The following is a 17,144-nucleotide window of genomic DNA, read 5'->3' as shown; positions in this document are numbered from 1 at the left end:
TGTGTAATTCAACCAGTCTGGGTTTAGAAATAAGAAGGTCTAAAGCTTTCTATTTCCAGGAGTAAACTTTTATGACTCAGGAAAAGGCTAAGTAAAAGCAATATTTCCATTTACTATTACTGATAGTGAACTTCAAGGAAGGAAGAGTTGATGTGAGGTGTTATTAATAACTTCAATGTCTATAGAAAAGGGAACATTGAATTCCAATATGAAATCTTATTGTTTTCATTAAAAGAATTTTTGTGCTATTCAGATTTTTTAAGGTTGTCCTTTGAGCTTTTCTTTAAAGTTTTTAGATACACTGAAAAATTAAATCCAGCCTGCCACCTGCTTTGTAAGGCCTGGGTACCAGCCAAGGAAGCTAGTGCTGCAAGTCACAGTGACCTGGCCTTCACTCCCAGCATTGCTTGCCCAGGGCCTGGGCTGGTGGCCACTTCATGTGAATGACCATTGGAAGTCACCAGCCACCCAGGTGTGGAACAGCAGTCAGCAACTGAAGAGTTGCTCAGCCTCCAGCAAGCTGCCCACATTGAGATGAGGCTTTCTGCAGAAGAGAAGGGTGCACCAGGATCTGGAGGATGCTAAGGCAAAAAGTGGAAACTGACTCAGGCTATCCCACTATTACTACCTGCCAGCTTGGTCCACCAGGACCCTCTTTTCCAGGCTGGTATCTTTTTGTCCCAAGTGTGATCCTAGTGGACTCCAGATGGCCCTTCCCAGGCACTTAGGATTAGGTGGGTCAGATGTTTTCCCTCCTCATCTGTAAGTATCTATGTAATGTCTTTTATTTCGCCTCTTGGCCTGCACAGCCTAAAATATTTTATCTCTGGCCCTAGAATATCCCAAGTCTAGTCTTTTTCAGCTGTTCTGAACTTTACCTGACTTGGTAGTGTTCTGTTGTACTTGGTAGTGTTCTGTTGTAAAATCTTCGTTCTTAACAGTCTTTCTGTTTTTTAAAGAAATATACAGCTCTTAAATGGTGAGTCTGATGTTGTTGCCCATGCTGACTCCGTCTTGTCCTTCCCGTGTTCCCGCGGCTGTCTGTCTGGTGCAGGGATGGTGAGTCTGATGTTGTTGCCCATGCTGACTCTGTCTTGTCCTTCCCGTGTTCCTGCGGCTGTCTGTCTGGTGCAGGGTAAGACGTTCCACTCGATTGCTGGTCTTCCCTCCCACTGCCTCTCCAACAGGCCGCCTTCGGCTCTGCCTCCCTCCCTCGTAGTATTGACTCCTCTCCACTAGATCCTCACTCTCAGCCCACAAAAGTGGGCACGCTTCCTCCTCCAGAAAGTCACTCCTCTTATCTGTGGTTAACGCCTTCCTATTCTCTCTCCTTTCCCACAGATGTATGGAAAGCACTGTCTTCATTCTCTGCTTCTCCATCTTCCCTCCTTCCTTCTTCAGTCCATTCTGGTCCGTGTCCCCTTACAGTCTACTCTGCTAAAACTGTTCTCCTTGTGATAGTTTAATCCACTGGTTTAGAAAACATACACTGTATGATATTAATTCTTTGGAATTTGATGAAGGTTTGTTTTATGCCCCAGAATATGGCCTACCTTGGTCTAAAATGAACTCATTATTACATGGCCCTTCACACACCCACCATCACTGTCCCAGTTGATGGCCCAGGGTCTGCCGGAGCATCTAAACCAGAATTACACCTCGGGGCCCAGTCCGCCTCTGCTCTCTTCATCTAATTCTGACCACATTCCTTTGGCACCATGTTCATGCTGCCTCTCAGTTATCCCCACCTCTATCCTTCTCATCAATTTCCTGATTCAGGCCCTTGGCCTCTTTCCCCTTTCCCCTCTACCCCCTTTCCCCTCCATGGGAAGAGTTTCCTGTCTAAGGGAAAAATCTGATCACTTAATTCTACTTCGGTACTTCAAACCCTTCAGTAAAGTCCAAGCAGCATGACTGGCCTTGTCTCCCCTTTCCCTCAGCCATCTGGGGCCCCTTCTTTGTGGGATAAACCGCCATTCCTGAAACAAGCTTTCCGCTTCTTGCCTCTTGGCCTTTGTTTCTGCGGACATGCTGCTTTCACCTTTGTCTCCATGTTTACATCCAGCCCTGTGAAACTTCCGGGTCCAGTTCTGCTTCCGGCCAGCTGTGCTGCTGCACCTGCCCTCCTGTTCACTTGCTTGCTGGCTTCTGCCCTCCCAGACTCAGCTCACATACCACTGCCTGCCGGAGGGAGCCCCTACCACCACTGCTCCATTTGAGCTCAGACAGCCATTCTGTCACTGATGGCAGTTGCTTTATTTCCACTGTTGCTATGAACATTTTCAGGAGGCTAAGGCAAGAGGATCATGGCCTGAGCCCAAAAGTTTGAGGTTGCTGTGAGCTACGACACCACAGCACTCTACCTAGAGCACAGAGTGAGACTGTTGGCCAATTAATTAATCAATCAATAAGAAATATGGAAAAGTTTGGGCTAAGTAATTGTGTTTATTGATTCATTATAAAGATTGTTTTAAGCTATTGTTTCTTTCCTACTGGTGAGTCAGCTATAATATAGTTTGAAGTTAGTAGTTAGCCTTTTATCCCCATATTTCTTCAGTAGCAGAAATTAGAATAATTTGTGTGTATTTCTCAATGTAGATAAAAATGCAACTCAGAAAAAAACTCCTCTTTTGCAAATAATAAACAGAGTCACTTACGATGGGCATGCAGCCTAGTGGGAGGCAGGCACTTAGCCGTGGGTACAGGAAACACTGCAGAGCAGTGGTAAGTGCCAAATGGAGCAGAGGGAGGGAGAGACGGGGGCGGTGGGGAGGCATTCCAGGCAGACACAACAGTGAGCCTAGGGCTCAGAGGTGGCCCATGATCAGATACCTTATTATGAGACTAAACTGATCTTTGTCTATACTTATGTTTTGCAGGGATCCGAGATGTTTCTAAATGGAGTGAAAGAACAAGAAAGCCTCTAGAAACCCTGTATGGGTATGACTACTTTGCCAAAACCTGTGAGAAGTGGGTGGACGGCATAGGACAGTTTAAACATCAACCAGATGGTAGGTTTGTGGATTAGGGAAGGGTTGCTTTGCTGATTAGAGAGGGAGCTTGAGTTCTTCTCCCGTGTTCCAGAGTTTCTCAGTGATTCATGAGTCCCCCCCATTACCCTTATACACTCATGTGTGAACAGAAAATACTAGTTATTGTATACAATGAAAGTTCTTGCACAATAAATCTGCCTTAGCATACAGGCAGGACTGTATATGTGAAAGTTCATATTGGTGAGTCTGAACAACAGGCTGTTCTTTTTCCCTTCTAATCCTTTGTGTGTGTGATGTGATGATAAAATGATAAAATGTGTGTGATGATAAAATATTTCTCCAGAAGCCTTGATCAGTTCCTCTTTTCTAACTCCAGAATGGATAATTAGAAATCAAACAAGGCACAATATGTATGATTTTTCCTCTTTGCTCATTTAGATGTGTCACCCCACTGGGGTGCTCCGTTACCAGGACAAAAAAGGAGGAAGTTTCTGTCATAATCTTCAGCCCCAACAGAATTAGGATGAGGAGGAAAATATTCAATTCTTTTCCCATCTTCAGAATTAAATGATATGACCTTAACCATGAATAAATGTCTCCTATTCTTTATCTGAAAAATTATTCAGATTTCTAGTAACAGTAAGAGTTGACATCTTTAAAAGAAATTTTGAATTAAAGTTAATTTTTATACAGCTATTAATGTTTATAATCTCTCATTTTTCTTTTCTTTTTTTTAATTGCTGAAAAAATAGAGTAGCTAAGATCTAATCTTGGAGTAAATTGTTACAAATTGTGATTGAAGGACCAGTTCAGTCTGTTAGTTAATCATTTCCTACATGAGTCATCTGCCATAACTTTCACAAGGAATAGGACTTTTGGAAATGTTACTCTTCTGGTTTAAGATGAGAATAGTACATATATGCCTAAGAATGATCCTGTTCAAATCCAGCAGCCACCCGTAAAAACATCTTGGAAATGTGTTTCTCTCTGCTCTTAAAACAAAAGAAATGCTATAAAACAATGTGTGAGATAGTTCTCCATTTAAGAGGGTGAATTTGTAAAATGTAAACTTTTATGCTCTTTTGAAGACAGCAATGAAAAGATAGGGAGATTTACAGGTAGAAACAGAGTTGAATCAGTAATTCAAAAGTATGTCATGATATAGAGGATCTAGCCGTATATAAACCACCTCACAGCAAGGCTGTAAGTTATCCCCCTTCTGTACTAATTAATTTGATAGAAGCTCTTCCTGAATTGGACAGACAAGTTTATGATGCTCAGTTTGGGAATTAATTGCACAGCTTTGGAGTCTGGCAGGCCTGGGCTTAAATTCTGGCTTTGACTGCCCCTGGCCTGGTGTTAGAATGGATTTGGGCAGAAGACTTAGCATCTCAAAGCTACAGTTTTCTGTCTGTGACTAGAAAAAACAATACCTACCTTATGGGCCCTGTGGCTCAGTGGGTAGGGTGCCGGCCCCATATACTTAGGGTGGCAGGTTTGAACCCAGCCCTGGCCAGCTAAAAAGCAGCAATGACAATTGCAACAAAAAATAGCCAGGCGTTGCAGCAGGCACCTGTAGTCCTAGGTACATGAGAAGCTGAGGCAAAAGAATTGCTTAAGCTCAAGAGTTGGAGGTTGCTGTGAGCTGTGACGCCATAGCACTCTACCAAGGGTGACACAGTGAGACTCTGTCTCAAACAAACAAACAAAAAAAAAACAAACCCTACCTCATAAAGCTATTGGAGAGATAAATGACATGCTATCTGTTCAGCTTTGGGGCCATACCAAGGACAAAGTAAGTCCTTTATGAGAGGTTAGTATTACTGTTATAAAAGTACTTAATGTAGAAACAATTACACCTGCTAAAACAGATATGAAGTTGTTTAAATAGTTCCTGACACAAAATGAGCACTCAGGAATATTGGTTTTCATCATCATCATTATTTAATTATACATTTGGCAAGTATGGGACAGGAGAGGGACTCTTCAGAGACCTGGAGAATTTCCCCAGTCAGCTAGTCCCCTCCTTTTCCCCTGGTCAGCTTGTCCCCTCTTTGTGTAGCAAGGGGTGACCCCTAGTTGAAGAGCAGGAAAGGCCTGAGGCCTGGGCAGGGCAGGTCAGCACTGGGGACCCTCTCTGAGCTACAATGCTTTCCCTTTGACACAGGCAGAAGGAAGGGAGGGCGGAGGTGGAATGGGCTAGCTTATGGATGCCAGGAACACAAGATAGGGCTCTCTTTATATCCTCATGACAACCCCAGGGAACTATGAGTGTCCGTGTTTGAGGCTGAAGCTTAAAGTGGGTAAAGAGCCACCAAGATCTCACAGAAGCAGGAAATAGCAGTTCAGGGACTGGAGCCCAGTTTGTACCATGATTGCCTCAGAAATGTTGTTAAAATGGGATTAAGTCCTTACAGCCTCTCAAAAGCATGTTAGGAGTATCACAGAGGCATGAGTGATGAGGAAAAGCTTCTTTACTGCATGTAAATTGCAGGTTCATTGTGAAATACATACGCCTTGAGGGCTGACTAGGGCCCTACGACCATTTGAGACATGATTTTGAGGGAAAAGCATCCCAGCTGTCAAGCACCTACCACTGTTTTGTACATTGGGCACTGCTCTTATGTAATACAAAGAGTTGTGGGGTTTTGTTTGATTGATTGTCCTACTGTTTGGTAAGAATTATAAATTTAAATCTGGCAGTGCTACTTGTTTACTAGGAAAGCTCAAAAACAAATAAACAGTAGAGAAACAGAAAAAGAAACCCAGAGAATGAGAGCTGGAAAGAACCCCAGGTACAATCAAATCCAAAGCACTGTTTGTACAGTAACAGGGAAACTGAAGACCAAGGAAGGGCCTTGCCGAGTTCTGTTTCTTCTCTCCTAGAACAGTTACACTGAAAATAAAGCAGATTCCTCGTGCCCTTTGTCCTTCAGGTAACATCTGCCGGCACTTGCTACCCCTGGTGCAGTGCCCCACCTTGATTGTGCACGGTGAGAAGGATCCTCTGGTCCCACGATTTCATGCTGACTTCATACATGAACACGTGAAAGGGTCACAGTAAGTCCAGTTTTACTGCCTTCACACTCCCTGCCCCAGAAGCCCAGAGTAAACAGGAGAAGCTACCAAAAGGGTACAAAGCCGAAGTTGGGTACACTCCCCTTCTCCCCATTTGCCAATGTCAGTCAATACTACTGCTTCATTTAGGGTACCAGGGGGGACAGGAGCCATGAACTGCAAATAACAGCAAGAAATCGGAAGGAAAGGCGTTCTCAGATAAACATCCCTCATTGTTGTTGGCAAATGTGCTAATAGGTGCTAGGTCTTAGAACATGGGCGACGGTTTAGATTTGTATCAATTGTTGTTTGGGCGACGGTTTAGATTTGTATCAATTGCTGTTAACTGAAACAACTTTATATAATTTGGGAATTTTCAGTATAGTTTGTATCCTTACAAAAATGCAAACTACCCAGTTTAAAAACAATTGCAAAACCAAAAGAGGAAAACAAATCGTCTATTGCTTGCCACCCATTAAATATTATCCTTATTAGCATTTTGTCATAGATATAATCATATTCTATTTTCAACTCTGAATCCTGCTTTTTACCTCACTTATAATTGTATTGTAAACTTTTTATTCATAGGGAACGCACCATAATGAGAAACCTGTTATTCAAAATTACTAAATACCATCCTATACCAAGCCATGTTGGTAGCTCCCTCCATTAAAGAGCGGGTACACGTCACTTGTTCTTTTGATTCTTATTTCTGCCGACTGACCTGGGACATCAGAGACTGTCAGCAGAAATGCTGTTATTCAATCCCACACACTTTTGTATGAAATAGAAGTTTATATTTTAAATACTTTGAAATAGGAGACAGCTTTTGCTGGCACTTTTATCAAGATGGAAATTCCGAGCTGAATAAGTTCCTTGTCTCCTTTCTGTGCGGTGGATCCGTATCCTGGAGGTAAAAATGAGGGGTACCTGGGAGATCAGGGACCCAGTTTGCTTTTTTAGAAAATAAACATCCACCAGATCCTCGCTACCTTCAGAGCCTGTGTATTAAGTTCACACACCTCTGACTTACTTCAGGACAAGTTGGAAAGTCTACGGAATTCTTTTGGAATCAGATTTATAAGCAACCTCTCTCTCTGCCTTCCTTTCTTCCCCTTTTACCCCGACTCTTTCCCTCCATGAGCCAGTTCCTGCTGAGAGTAGCACTGCTCTACACGGTTAGCGGTGGGCCCTGTCCTCAGAGCTGCTGCAGTCCTGCAGGGAAAGAAGGCACAGAAACGGTTCACAGCTTCCTGAGATTCTACTCTGTGACAGGTTCAATAATGGGTGTCTCTGAGAATTTTTAAATGAGGGAAAAATGCTTCTTAGTCTATAATAAAATACAGTTACCATAAATCTTTATAATTCCTATATCTATGTAGCAATTTTTTAAATTAAAAGGCATGTCTTTCTTTTACATATTTTCTCCTCTACCAGTTTAGTCATGTATCAGAAAAATACATTTGAGCGTATGTAACAAATAATCTATTTGACTGGAATGTGGAATAAGTGAAGAATAAAGGTAGAAGTTAGGTTAGGATTATATTGTAGGTAGGCATAAAGGTTTAGTGGAGAAGCTTATAAATTGATTTAGTAGGCAATGAAAGATATTTTCAAGCTAGACATTTACAAAATTATAATTCTAAGTCATGGTCATGGTACAGAATTCAAATAATATACTTACTAATCCTTCTGAAAGTTTTCTTTTTTTTTTTGTAGAGACAGAGTCTCACTTTATGGCCCTCGGTAGAGTGCCGTGGCCTCCCACAGCTCACAGCAACCTCCAACTCCTGGGCTTAGGTGATTCTCTTGCCTCAGCCTCCCGAGTAGCTGGGACTACAGGCGCCCGCCACAACGCCCAGCTATTTTTTGGTTGCAGTTTGGCCGGGGCCGGGCTTGAACCCGTCACCCTCGGTATATGGGGCCGGCGCCTTACTGACTGAGCCACAGGCGCCGCCTTTCTGAAAGTTTTCTATACCCTCTCAGTTTTTGTGTTTTCTTCTGTATTATTTGCAATGTACCGTGTGATGTTTCCATATAGCATCTTACATTTTTTTTTTTTTTTTGTAGAGACAGAGTCTCACTTTATGGCCCTCTGTAGAGTGCCATGGCCTCACACAGCTCACAGCAACCTCCAACTCCTGGGCTTAAGCGATTCTCTTGCCTCAGCCTCCCGAGCAGCTGGGACTACAGGCGCCCGCCACAACAGCATCTTACATTTTTAAAAGTATTTTATATACCATAGCTAGTTATTCTTAATGACAAACTTATGAAAAAAATTACCCATTTTACAGAGAGGAAATCAGGGCTGAGAGACATTAAGTAATCTTTCAAGGTTGCATAGCTAGTAAATAACAAATCCTCTATTTTTTTTTCTTCTCATGCAGTGCTTTTCCACCATCGCACAGCTGCCACTTATAAGCGTATTTTAAATATGATGATAGGATGCCTGCAGTAGTGTACCAGGTGACCTGATTAATCATCTTCTAGCTTCAGAAATGACAGCTTTTGCACACTGACACACACGGCAAGCATAGTGTGTGTGTGCCCTTTTATAATGAGCCAGGTTCAATAAAATTCAGCCTGCAAGAAAGTTTAATTTAGGAATTCTGTTCCAGATCCATCTCCTAGCAACAGAGTACATCAGTATTGGAGAAAAATACACCCTTGCCTTGTACATGTTCATTGTTTGAGTACACTATTTTGTGGAAGATAATTTTCTAAGAGCAATCATCTTTAGAACAAATGCATCGAGGGTAAATTGTTATTAGCAATAACTAAGACAGGTGTATTTTCTACTTACTACCTTCCTGTACTGTGAGGTCCCTTTATGTTGGGCATGAACCTAACTAGAATATGGTTGGTTTATTTTGGACCCCCCAAAGGAAGGTGGATTCCTTGATTACCAAAATCCTACTGTGTTCTGTGCACTAGGCCATCAGACAACAGAGAAGCAAGTTGATGTAGCAAACTTGCAGTGAACTTGATATTTAATTACCTTGCCAGTGTATATTTTTTTCATTACAATTTTACATTAGGTGATGTGCCAATGTCATAACAAGGTTCAAAAGAGGCACAGCTCACACATTCACGTGAACACCCAATCATCGCGTTTGTGAAGTACAAAAGGATTGCCAGGAGTATTTTCTTTTATTTTTTTGAGACAGAGTGTCACTTTGTCACCCTTGGTAGAGTGTGGCATCATAGCTCACAGCAACCTCAAACTCTTGGGCTCAAGCGATTCTCTTGCCTCAGCCGCCCACATAGCTGAGACTATAGGCACCCACTGCAACATCCGGCTATTTTTAGAGACGAGGTCTCACTCCGGCTCAGGCTGGTCTTAAACCTGTGAGCTCAGGCAATTCACCCGCCTCCGCCTCCCAGAGTACATTTTTTAATTCAACTTAAAGGCATAGTCTGTCCTTTCACAGATTTTTACCAAGAAATACATATTATGTGTGAAACAAACATCACTGCCTTTCCCTGTCAGGAAGAAGCTGAATGAAGGGTGTTGCTGCTCAGCAGACCTGCTTCCAGCTTATGTAAATTTGTGTTTGTCTCATAGTCTCTCTTGGAAGCAAAGAGGCCTTAGAGATCATTCAAGTTCATTGTGTTAGGGGGTTTTTATTGTTGTTATTGCTACTTGTTTCTATAAGGGACAAGGTCTCGTTCTATTGCCAGGCTGGAGTGCAGTGGTGTGATGACAGCACACTGCAGCCTCAAACTCGTGGGTGTAGTGATCCTCCTGCTTCAGTCCCCCAAGTAGCTAGGACTATGGGTGTGTGCCACCACACCTGGCTAACTTTTTAAATTTTCTGTAGAGATGGGATCGCAGTATGTTGCATAGGCCAATCTTAACTCCTGGCCTCAAGAAATCCTCCCACCCTGGCCTCCCAAGTAGCTGCAATTACAGGCCTGAGCCATCCTACACAGCAGGTTCAGTGATTTTAAAATACATTTTTAGATATTTGAACTCCTCCCCCTAACAGACATTTATGTGGACGTCCAAGATACAAAACACAAAATGAGGACTGCTCAGATCATAGCAGTGATGGGGAGCAGGCCTCAGCCCCGGTGCCTGTATTTGCTGTGCACAGCCCTCCCTCCTGGATGGAAAAGCACTGATGTTACCCCCACCTGCCTGGTTAACAACCCTCTGTGTGGGCATCTCCTGCCGCCAGGTGTGACATCACCCTCAAGGCCAGCCCAGCTCGCTCTCAGAGAGTTCCTAGGAGCAGCAGTTGCCCCCTTAGACTCTCTGGGGTTTGGTGTGGATAGGTCCTAGGAGGCAGTGGGGTTCAGACACTCAGAAGACAGTGTGACTACACAGCACAGTCCAGCTATGTATGTGCTCAGGATGTGGAGCAGTTAGCTAGGGCTGTCATCACAGACTACACAGACTGGGGGACTCCAACCACAGAGATTTACTTTCTCACCATTCTGGAGTTCAAGATCAAGGTGTGGGCAGGGTTGGTTCCTCCTGAGGCTTTCTGGTCAGCTTGTAGATGGCCATCTTCTCCCTGTGTCCTCACGTGGTCTCCCCTCAGAACCTGTGTCCAAATTTTCTTTTCTTATAAGGTTACCAGTCATAATGGATTAGGACCCATTCATGTGACCTCATTTCAACTTAGTTTTCTCTTTAAGGACTATCTGTCCAAATAAGGTCACACTCTGAGGTAGCAGGATTAGGATTTCAAACCTATTAGTTTGGAGTGCGGACACAAGTCAGCCCACAACAGTGTTCCTGAGGGGGTGCTCAGATCTCAGGGGTTAGAGACCTAGTACAGATCAGGTTCTGGAATCCCTCTCCATCCCTCAGCCCTTTCTTTGCCTGCCTGAGTGCTTCTCCTTCAGCCCTTACTGAAGTATGTCCTCCCCAGTGAGGCTCCCTGGGTTCCGCTGTCACCTCATACATCTTCCTGAGATCAGGCAGTTCCTTATTCTTACCTTTTCAGTGACTGCTGGCGTGGAAATGTAACTTTCTTCCTGTTGAACACTCCAACACCTGTCCAGGAGGCAGCCTAGAACATCTTAAAATACTGAGTGCATGTGGAGAGAGAACGAAAATAAGAGTGAGGCATGCAGAGGGCTGAGTCTCTGTGGCCAGGGTCCCCCAGGACTGGGTCTGAGACCTAGGCCAGGCAGGAGAGAAAGGCTAAGAGTTGGCACCTGGGGTTTGTGTCAGCTAAAGGAGAGAGTTGGGAAATGGAGCCTTGCCTGAGTTCTCAGGCAAGTGAGAACAAGACAAGACCCACTCATGTTGGGGAGGACAATCTGCTCTACTCAGTATACCAATTCAAATGTCAATCCCATCCAGTCAGTGTCTGGGATCCTGAGCAGTGTGCTTGCTTTGAACCCAGCAAGGACTCGGACCAGCCAGAATTGAGTGTAGAATAGTCACTAGCATGTCCTGTTTCTGCACCTCTGTGTCTTCATGTGCAAAATTCTAGCTTCTCAGAATTTTTTTTGAGGAATGATTGAGGAGGTATTTGTATATTTAAGACTTAGAACTCAACACACAATAGCTGCCACTTTGTAGGTGGAATGTTTGTGTGGGTGCAGGTGGGCAGGGTCCCCAGGAGATATTGGGTTACAGCTTGAAGTTAGGTCAGGGGCAAGTTCCCCTTTGTCCTAACTTTCAACACCATTATCAGTGTAGGTATCTGAGTATATTAGGGTTCTCCAGAGAAACCATCAATATGAGTGTATGTGGGTGCATGCGCACACACATACATAGAAAGAGATGTGTGTGTCATAGGAATTGACTCACACAATTATGGAGACTGACACATCCCAAGGTCTGCAGTATGAGTTGGCAAGCTGGAGACCAGGAGAGCTGAAGGTGTGGTTCTAGTTCAAGTTTGAAGGCCTGAGAACCAGGCAGGCAATGATGTAGTTCTCGTCTGAAAGCCAGCAGGCTTGATACTCAAGAAGAGAGATGTTTCAGCTTGAGTTCAAAGGCAGGAAAAAGCTTATGTCCCAAGTTGAACACTACCAGGTGGGAGGAATTCCCTCTTACTCAGCCTTTCTGTTCTCCTCAGGCTTTCAGTGGATTGGACAAGACCCACTCATGTTGGGGAGGACAATCTGTCTACTCAGTATACCAATTCAAATGTCAATCCCATCCAGAAGCACCCTCACAGACACACCCGGATAATGTTTGACAAATGTCTGGGCACCCCATAGTCCAGTCATGTTAACACATAAAATGAAACACCGTGATGGGGAAAGGCTAATAGGTGCATGCTTTTCTCCACAGAGGCACTGGCCTTGTGCTAAGTTCACTAGAGAGGGTGCCAGCAGGGATTGGACTGGGGGTGGGGTCCCTCTGTTATCCTCTATCTGGACCACAGAAAGGAGAAAAGGGCCTCTTTCAGCAACTTCCTTGCCTGAGTAAGTCAGGCCACCAGTTGTGAGATGGCCGTAGTTCTCTGAAGAAGGCCACTGGGATCTATACCACAAGCTGCAGTGCAATGAATTAACCTAGGTGAAAAAGATCCATACCAGTGACAAGGCTTTGTTTTCAGATCTGTAGAAAAATGAGGCCGGCTTCTGGGAGGGGAGGTAGGCACTGCAGGCGGGGTGGTGGCTGCCACTTCAGCTCTAGACCACGTGTTACCTGGAGGCAGTGGGCTGCCCTTCCCTCTCCTCCTGCCAGGTGACCGTTTCCTGCCATCAGAGTCCTCCTCCTCTCCAGCTGCCTGCTGCTTGGGTAGAAGGGAAAACTGTCAGCTCCAGACTCTGCTTGTGGTCACGTTGCAGAACTAACTCCAAACAGAATTAGCCAGTGCTTGCAAAGTCAAGTCCTTTGTATTTCAAAGAGGTTGACCTTTTTTCCCCAAATCTTACCCACAAAATTTATAAAAGCTCTTTGAAGGAAAGAATCTGTCAATTGGAGGTGTTGTTAGTTAACAAATGTAGATAAACTGTGTTCCCTTGAGTGAGCATTTTTTTAATGTGCTGTACATAATTAGAACCTTTAAAAGGGTTTTGGTACATTGTAAAGTGCAATACAAAGAATCATAAAATAGTAGATGTTTGTTAAGTGCGTTCTGTGTTGTGTACCTGGTATGCACAGTCTCATTTTGTCCTTGGAATAATCCTATGGGGTAGATACTGTTACTATCCCCATTTTTCAGATGTGGGATTTTGACTCAGGGAGATGATACAACCTGCCAGTGTAGATCCTGTGTTGGTCAGCCCAGACATGTCCTGACTCTGTAAACGCATCTTTCACCTGTGACAGCACTACCAAGTTACATTCAGCAGCCCCAAGAAGAAAGCTTTCATTGCAGCCTGAGGGCCTCAACTAGGATCCCACAGTCCCAGCAATTTTGAAAGGATTTGTCCTCTTCACACCATTTAAAAGCATCCATCTAGGCCAGGTGAGGTGGCTCACACTATAATCCCAGCAATTTGGGAGGCCAAGGTCCAAGGATTGTTTAAGGCCAGGAGTTTGAGACCAGCTTGAATAATATAGCAAGACTCTGTTTCTAAAAAAGAATAATAATAATAGTAACATTAATCCAACAGCTTCTGACTGTCCAGAAGCAAATAGTCCACTCCAAGCTGTTGCATTGCTGGCAAAGCAGCCTTTGAGGCAGTTTTTTCCTTTCTAATGCATGAGACATAGTAGCATTTGAAAAAGGAGCTTCTTAGGAAGACATCTGCCCTATATTCCCAAATGTCTGGTGGCCCTCAGGCTGAAAGGGGGGAGCCACACCCTCCCACCAGCTTGACCAACTGCAGAGCATGTGGCTTGCCCATTATTACCTTTTTTTACATGGGTTTTCTAGAAGGAGCAGAACGAAAAGGGAAAAGGTTTAGTTTCCGAATAAGAAGGCCTGTTGGAACCAGGTTTGGATGTCCTTGGAAGGAATGCATGAAAAAGTGACCAGCCACATTACCAACCAGTTTCATAATGGAAGAAGTCTTGGTTCAAAGAGCCAGCAGCCTACTTTGATTTCCAATTAAAGCAACAGTGCTAGGCAGTGCCTGTGGCTCAAAGGAGTAGGGCACCAGCACCATATGCCGGAGGTGGCAGGTTCAAACCCAGCCCTAGCCAAAAACTGCAAAACAACAACAACAAAAACAGTGCTTACAGACTGACTGGCAGCTTTCTGGGTTGAGAAATTAAAGTTTTATCACACTAATCCAATGTGAAGACATGCTACAGCACATTGCTTATAGCCTTGTTAATATCCGTAACTCTTGGAGTTACAGCTGGAAGTTCAGTGAAGCTGAGAAAGGTTTGAATGAGGAAGGAAAGGTAACCTCGTAAGACTAGCATCTTATCTGTGCCATCTCCACCTACCAGGACCATATCAGCAGAAGAAAAGTGAACCCTGAATTTATACTGTGGGATTAGATAGCTTCTAGTTCTTCATAAGTTGTGGCATCAGACCTCTTTTTATAAAGGTGCCAAATGCAATAAAGAACCTGCCCCAGCTGATAGGAAGTTGTCTCTAACCACTCAGAGTCCCTTTCATTTTCTACTGAGCCATGTGTTTGGCAGTGGGGGTTTCCTACTGATTTTCCTGGAGAATGTGATGGTTCTAAAACCACTCTCCATGGAGTATGTGATTGGGTCCTTTTGTTATTTGGGTAAAAACATAGGTCAACAGCAGAATTCCTGCCTTGCCTTGATGGCTGATATTTATGCCTGTCTAGTGTAGTCCTGTGCCCAAAGAGGAACACACAATTAAGTTTTTAAGTATAGTGAATCCTGTGTCACACCTAAAGGAGAAAGGTGTACTAAGGAGCTTGACATGATCCTCAAAGGCATCGTCCATCCATCCAATGTCCAGAGCAGGTCTCCTGTATTATAATGAAGGGAACCTAGTTGTTATTCCCCCAAATTTAGAGATTATTTTTGGATGAGTGTAGACAGTATTGAATGACTATAAAGAAGGGATTCACAGCTGCTGTTTTGACCTTCTTTACTCTTCAGAAACTAGCAAATCATAGCCAGATTAGGTATGTACAGAGGAAGACATCAAGTGTAGCAACCCAGCATAGTACAGATTAGAGCTTAGATATGTTCTTCTATGACCTCTCAGCATCTTGGGCAATTCTTTTCTGTTTCCTGAAAACACTTTGAGTGCACTTGCAAACCATATTCCTTGTGTAGGGCCACACTCATACTTCTTTTTTGCAGTTTTTGGCCAGGGCTGGGTTTGAACCTGCCACCTCTGGCATATGGGGCCAGCGCCCCACCCCTTTGAGCCACAGATGCTGTCCCACACTCATACTTCTTTTCTGACATTAAAATTGAATTTACCATGTTATAGTTATTGATAGCATTAACTTTTCAAGGGCCTTGGATATATGCCAACAATATGTCTTCAAGTTGATTTTCTTGGTACCTCACCATCACCCACAATGTAGCTAAGTTCCAAGTCCTCCCTAGTGCCTCCCAGTGTTGAAAGTCAGAGAATATGGTAACTGTAATCTTGCCCCAAAATAGTTCTTTTAAGGTCCAGTTTTCATTATAGACAAAATGGCTTGACCTTGTGCTTACATCCTAGAAGTGTTAACACTTGTCCTATTTCTCTGCCTTTGCAGCTAATAAATAAAATATAGAACTCAGAGAACGTTGCCTTTGTTAAATAAATTGCAAGCCAGTCCCATTTGATCAAAGTCCTGTTGAAAAGCATTGGCTTTACAAGGACAGTAAAGTTTGCCCCAATGCCAAGCCATGACAGCTGCAGCAGGGCCCTGACACAGGTCCCCACCCTCACTGGCCTAAGGAATTTTGCCATTTGTCTGGTGGTTCGTATTCAGACTTATTCAGTAATCCAAAAAAGGAAGGGTGATTTGGAACCTTGAACAGCAGACTGGTGGCGGCTGTGAATTCTGATTTGTACTTTCCTACAACATAAGATAATATCAAGAAACTCACCTGCTCTAATCCAGTGGATTCTGCACATTTCTCATCTTTCCAATCTTCTCTCTTAAAATCAACTTCATTAAAATGGATTTTATTAAGGTAACCAGCAAATCATCTTCCCCACTCTGTTTTCTAGTCAAACCATGTGTTACCTTATTCCAAATGCAATATGTGTGCCTTTGTTAAGCCATTGCCTTACAGTTAACCTCCACGGTGGTCATAAACTTCAGGGGGCTTTACCCTCCTGTCTACATTCATGGCAAGTTAATATTGCTATATTTTTTTTCCCTTAATAGTGGTCATGGCAAAAAAGTGGCCTTTTTTCACTTTAGGTTTTCATGAAATGTTGGCGAAGATAAGGGGTTTTTAAATGGCTTGTTATTGATCAAAAGTTTTTCTTCCCTTTTTTTTAGGTTGCATCTGATGCCAGAAGGCAAACACAACCTGCATTTGCGTTTTGCAAATGAATTCAACAAGTTAGCAGAAGACTTCCTACAATGAAAATGTCCCAGAGAACATTTGACTTTTGGTTCTTTATCTTGGGGCTTGATCATGTTGCTGCTTTTAGGAGCTTTTGAAACTCCTCCACTGGGTGACAGTCTTCTTCTTCCTAGGATTCCTACCCTCCCCCTCCAATCTGATTCTAATCATATAGAAATAATGACATACTAAAAACAGCCTTTATCTTCAACAGCTACAAAAATTAAATCTGATTTTTTTAACATTAAGTTATAAATGTCTGTCATTATGTTAAAAAGTAAATTCTTGCCACAATTTGCTTTATGTTCAAATAAGTTTTAGGTGGAACATTTGTACTATTTGATGTCTATAATTTTAGGACACCTTGAATGCATACTGTGCCTTTCGTCTGAGAGGTCCAAGCTTCATTTGTTTATTTGTATTTGTCACACTGTTCAAAGAGAAGTAGAAAAACAGGAGAAAATTCATCCTTCAGGTCCTTGCTGCTACAGATTCATAGAATACCAGAACAATAAAAAGTAGAAGGTTTGTTTTATCCTCAAATCATTATTCCTGGACCAATTTGAGAGATTATTCTAATACTTTGGGCCACTGAACATGAAAAAATAGGGCTGGGTGCAATGGCTCATGCCTGTATTCCTGGCACTCTAGGAGGGTGAGGTGGGGGGATTGCTTGAACCCATGAGTTCAAGACCAGCCTGAGCAAAAATTGAGACCCCATCTCT

At 43.3% G+C, this 17,144-nt stretch overlaps 1 protein-coding gene and 1 non-coding gene across 2 annotated transcripts in view; one reads left to right on the top strand and one right to left on the bottom strand.

Annotated features, from left to right (window-relative positions):
* The window catches only part of BPHL (biphenyl hydrolase like), a 33,573-nt gene extending 16,906 nt beyond the window's left edge, over window positions 1–16,667 (top strand). The window contains exons 5-7 of the mRNA XM_053601864.1: window positions 2,880–3,011; window positions 5,930–6,053; window positions 16,353–16,667. Coding sequence (XP_053457839.1) covers window positions 2,880–3,011; window positions 5,930–6,053; window positions 16,353–16,440 — 344 coding nt within the window. The 3' untranslated portion in view covers window positions 16,441–16,667. The remainder of the gene's footprint in view (window positions 1–2,879; window positions 3,012–5,929; window positions 6,054–16,352) is intronic.
* LOC128595265 (small nucleolar RNA U13) lies at window positions 9,078–9,182 on the bottom strand. Its single transcript, XR_008382902.1, has one exon. It is a non-coding gene; the product is annotated as a small nucleolar RNA U13 (small nucleolar RNA).
* Window positions 16,668–17,144: the final 477 nt, after the last annotated feature.

Source organism: Nycticebus coucang, chromosome 9 (assembly GCF_027406575.1).
Source record: "Nycticebus coucang isolate mNycCou1 chromosome 9, mNycCou1.pri, whole genome shotgun sequence".
NCBI classification, from domain to species: domain Eukaryota; kingdom Metazoa; phylum Chordata; class Mammalia; order Primates; family Lorisidae; genus Nycticebus; species Nycticebus coucang.
This window is presented reverse-complemented; position numbering and strand designations above follow the sequence as displayed.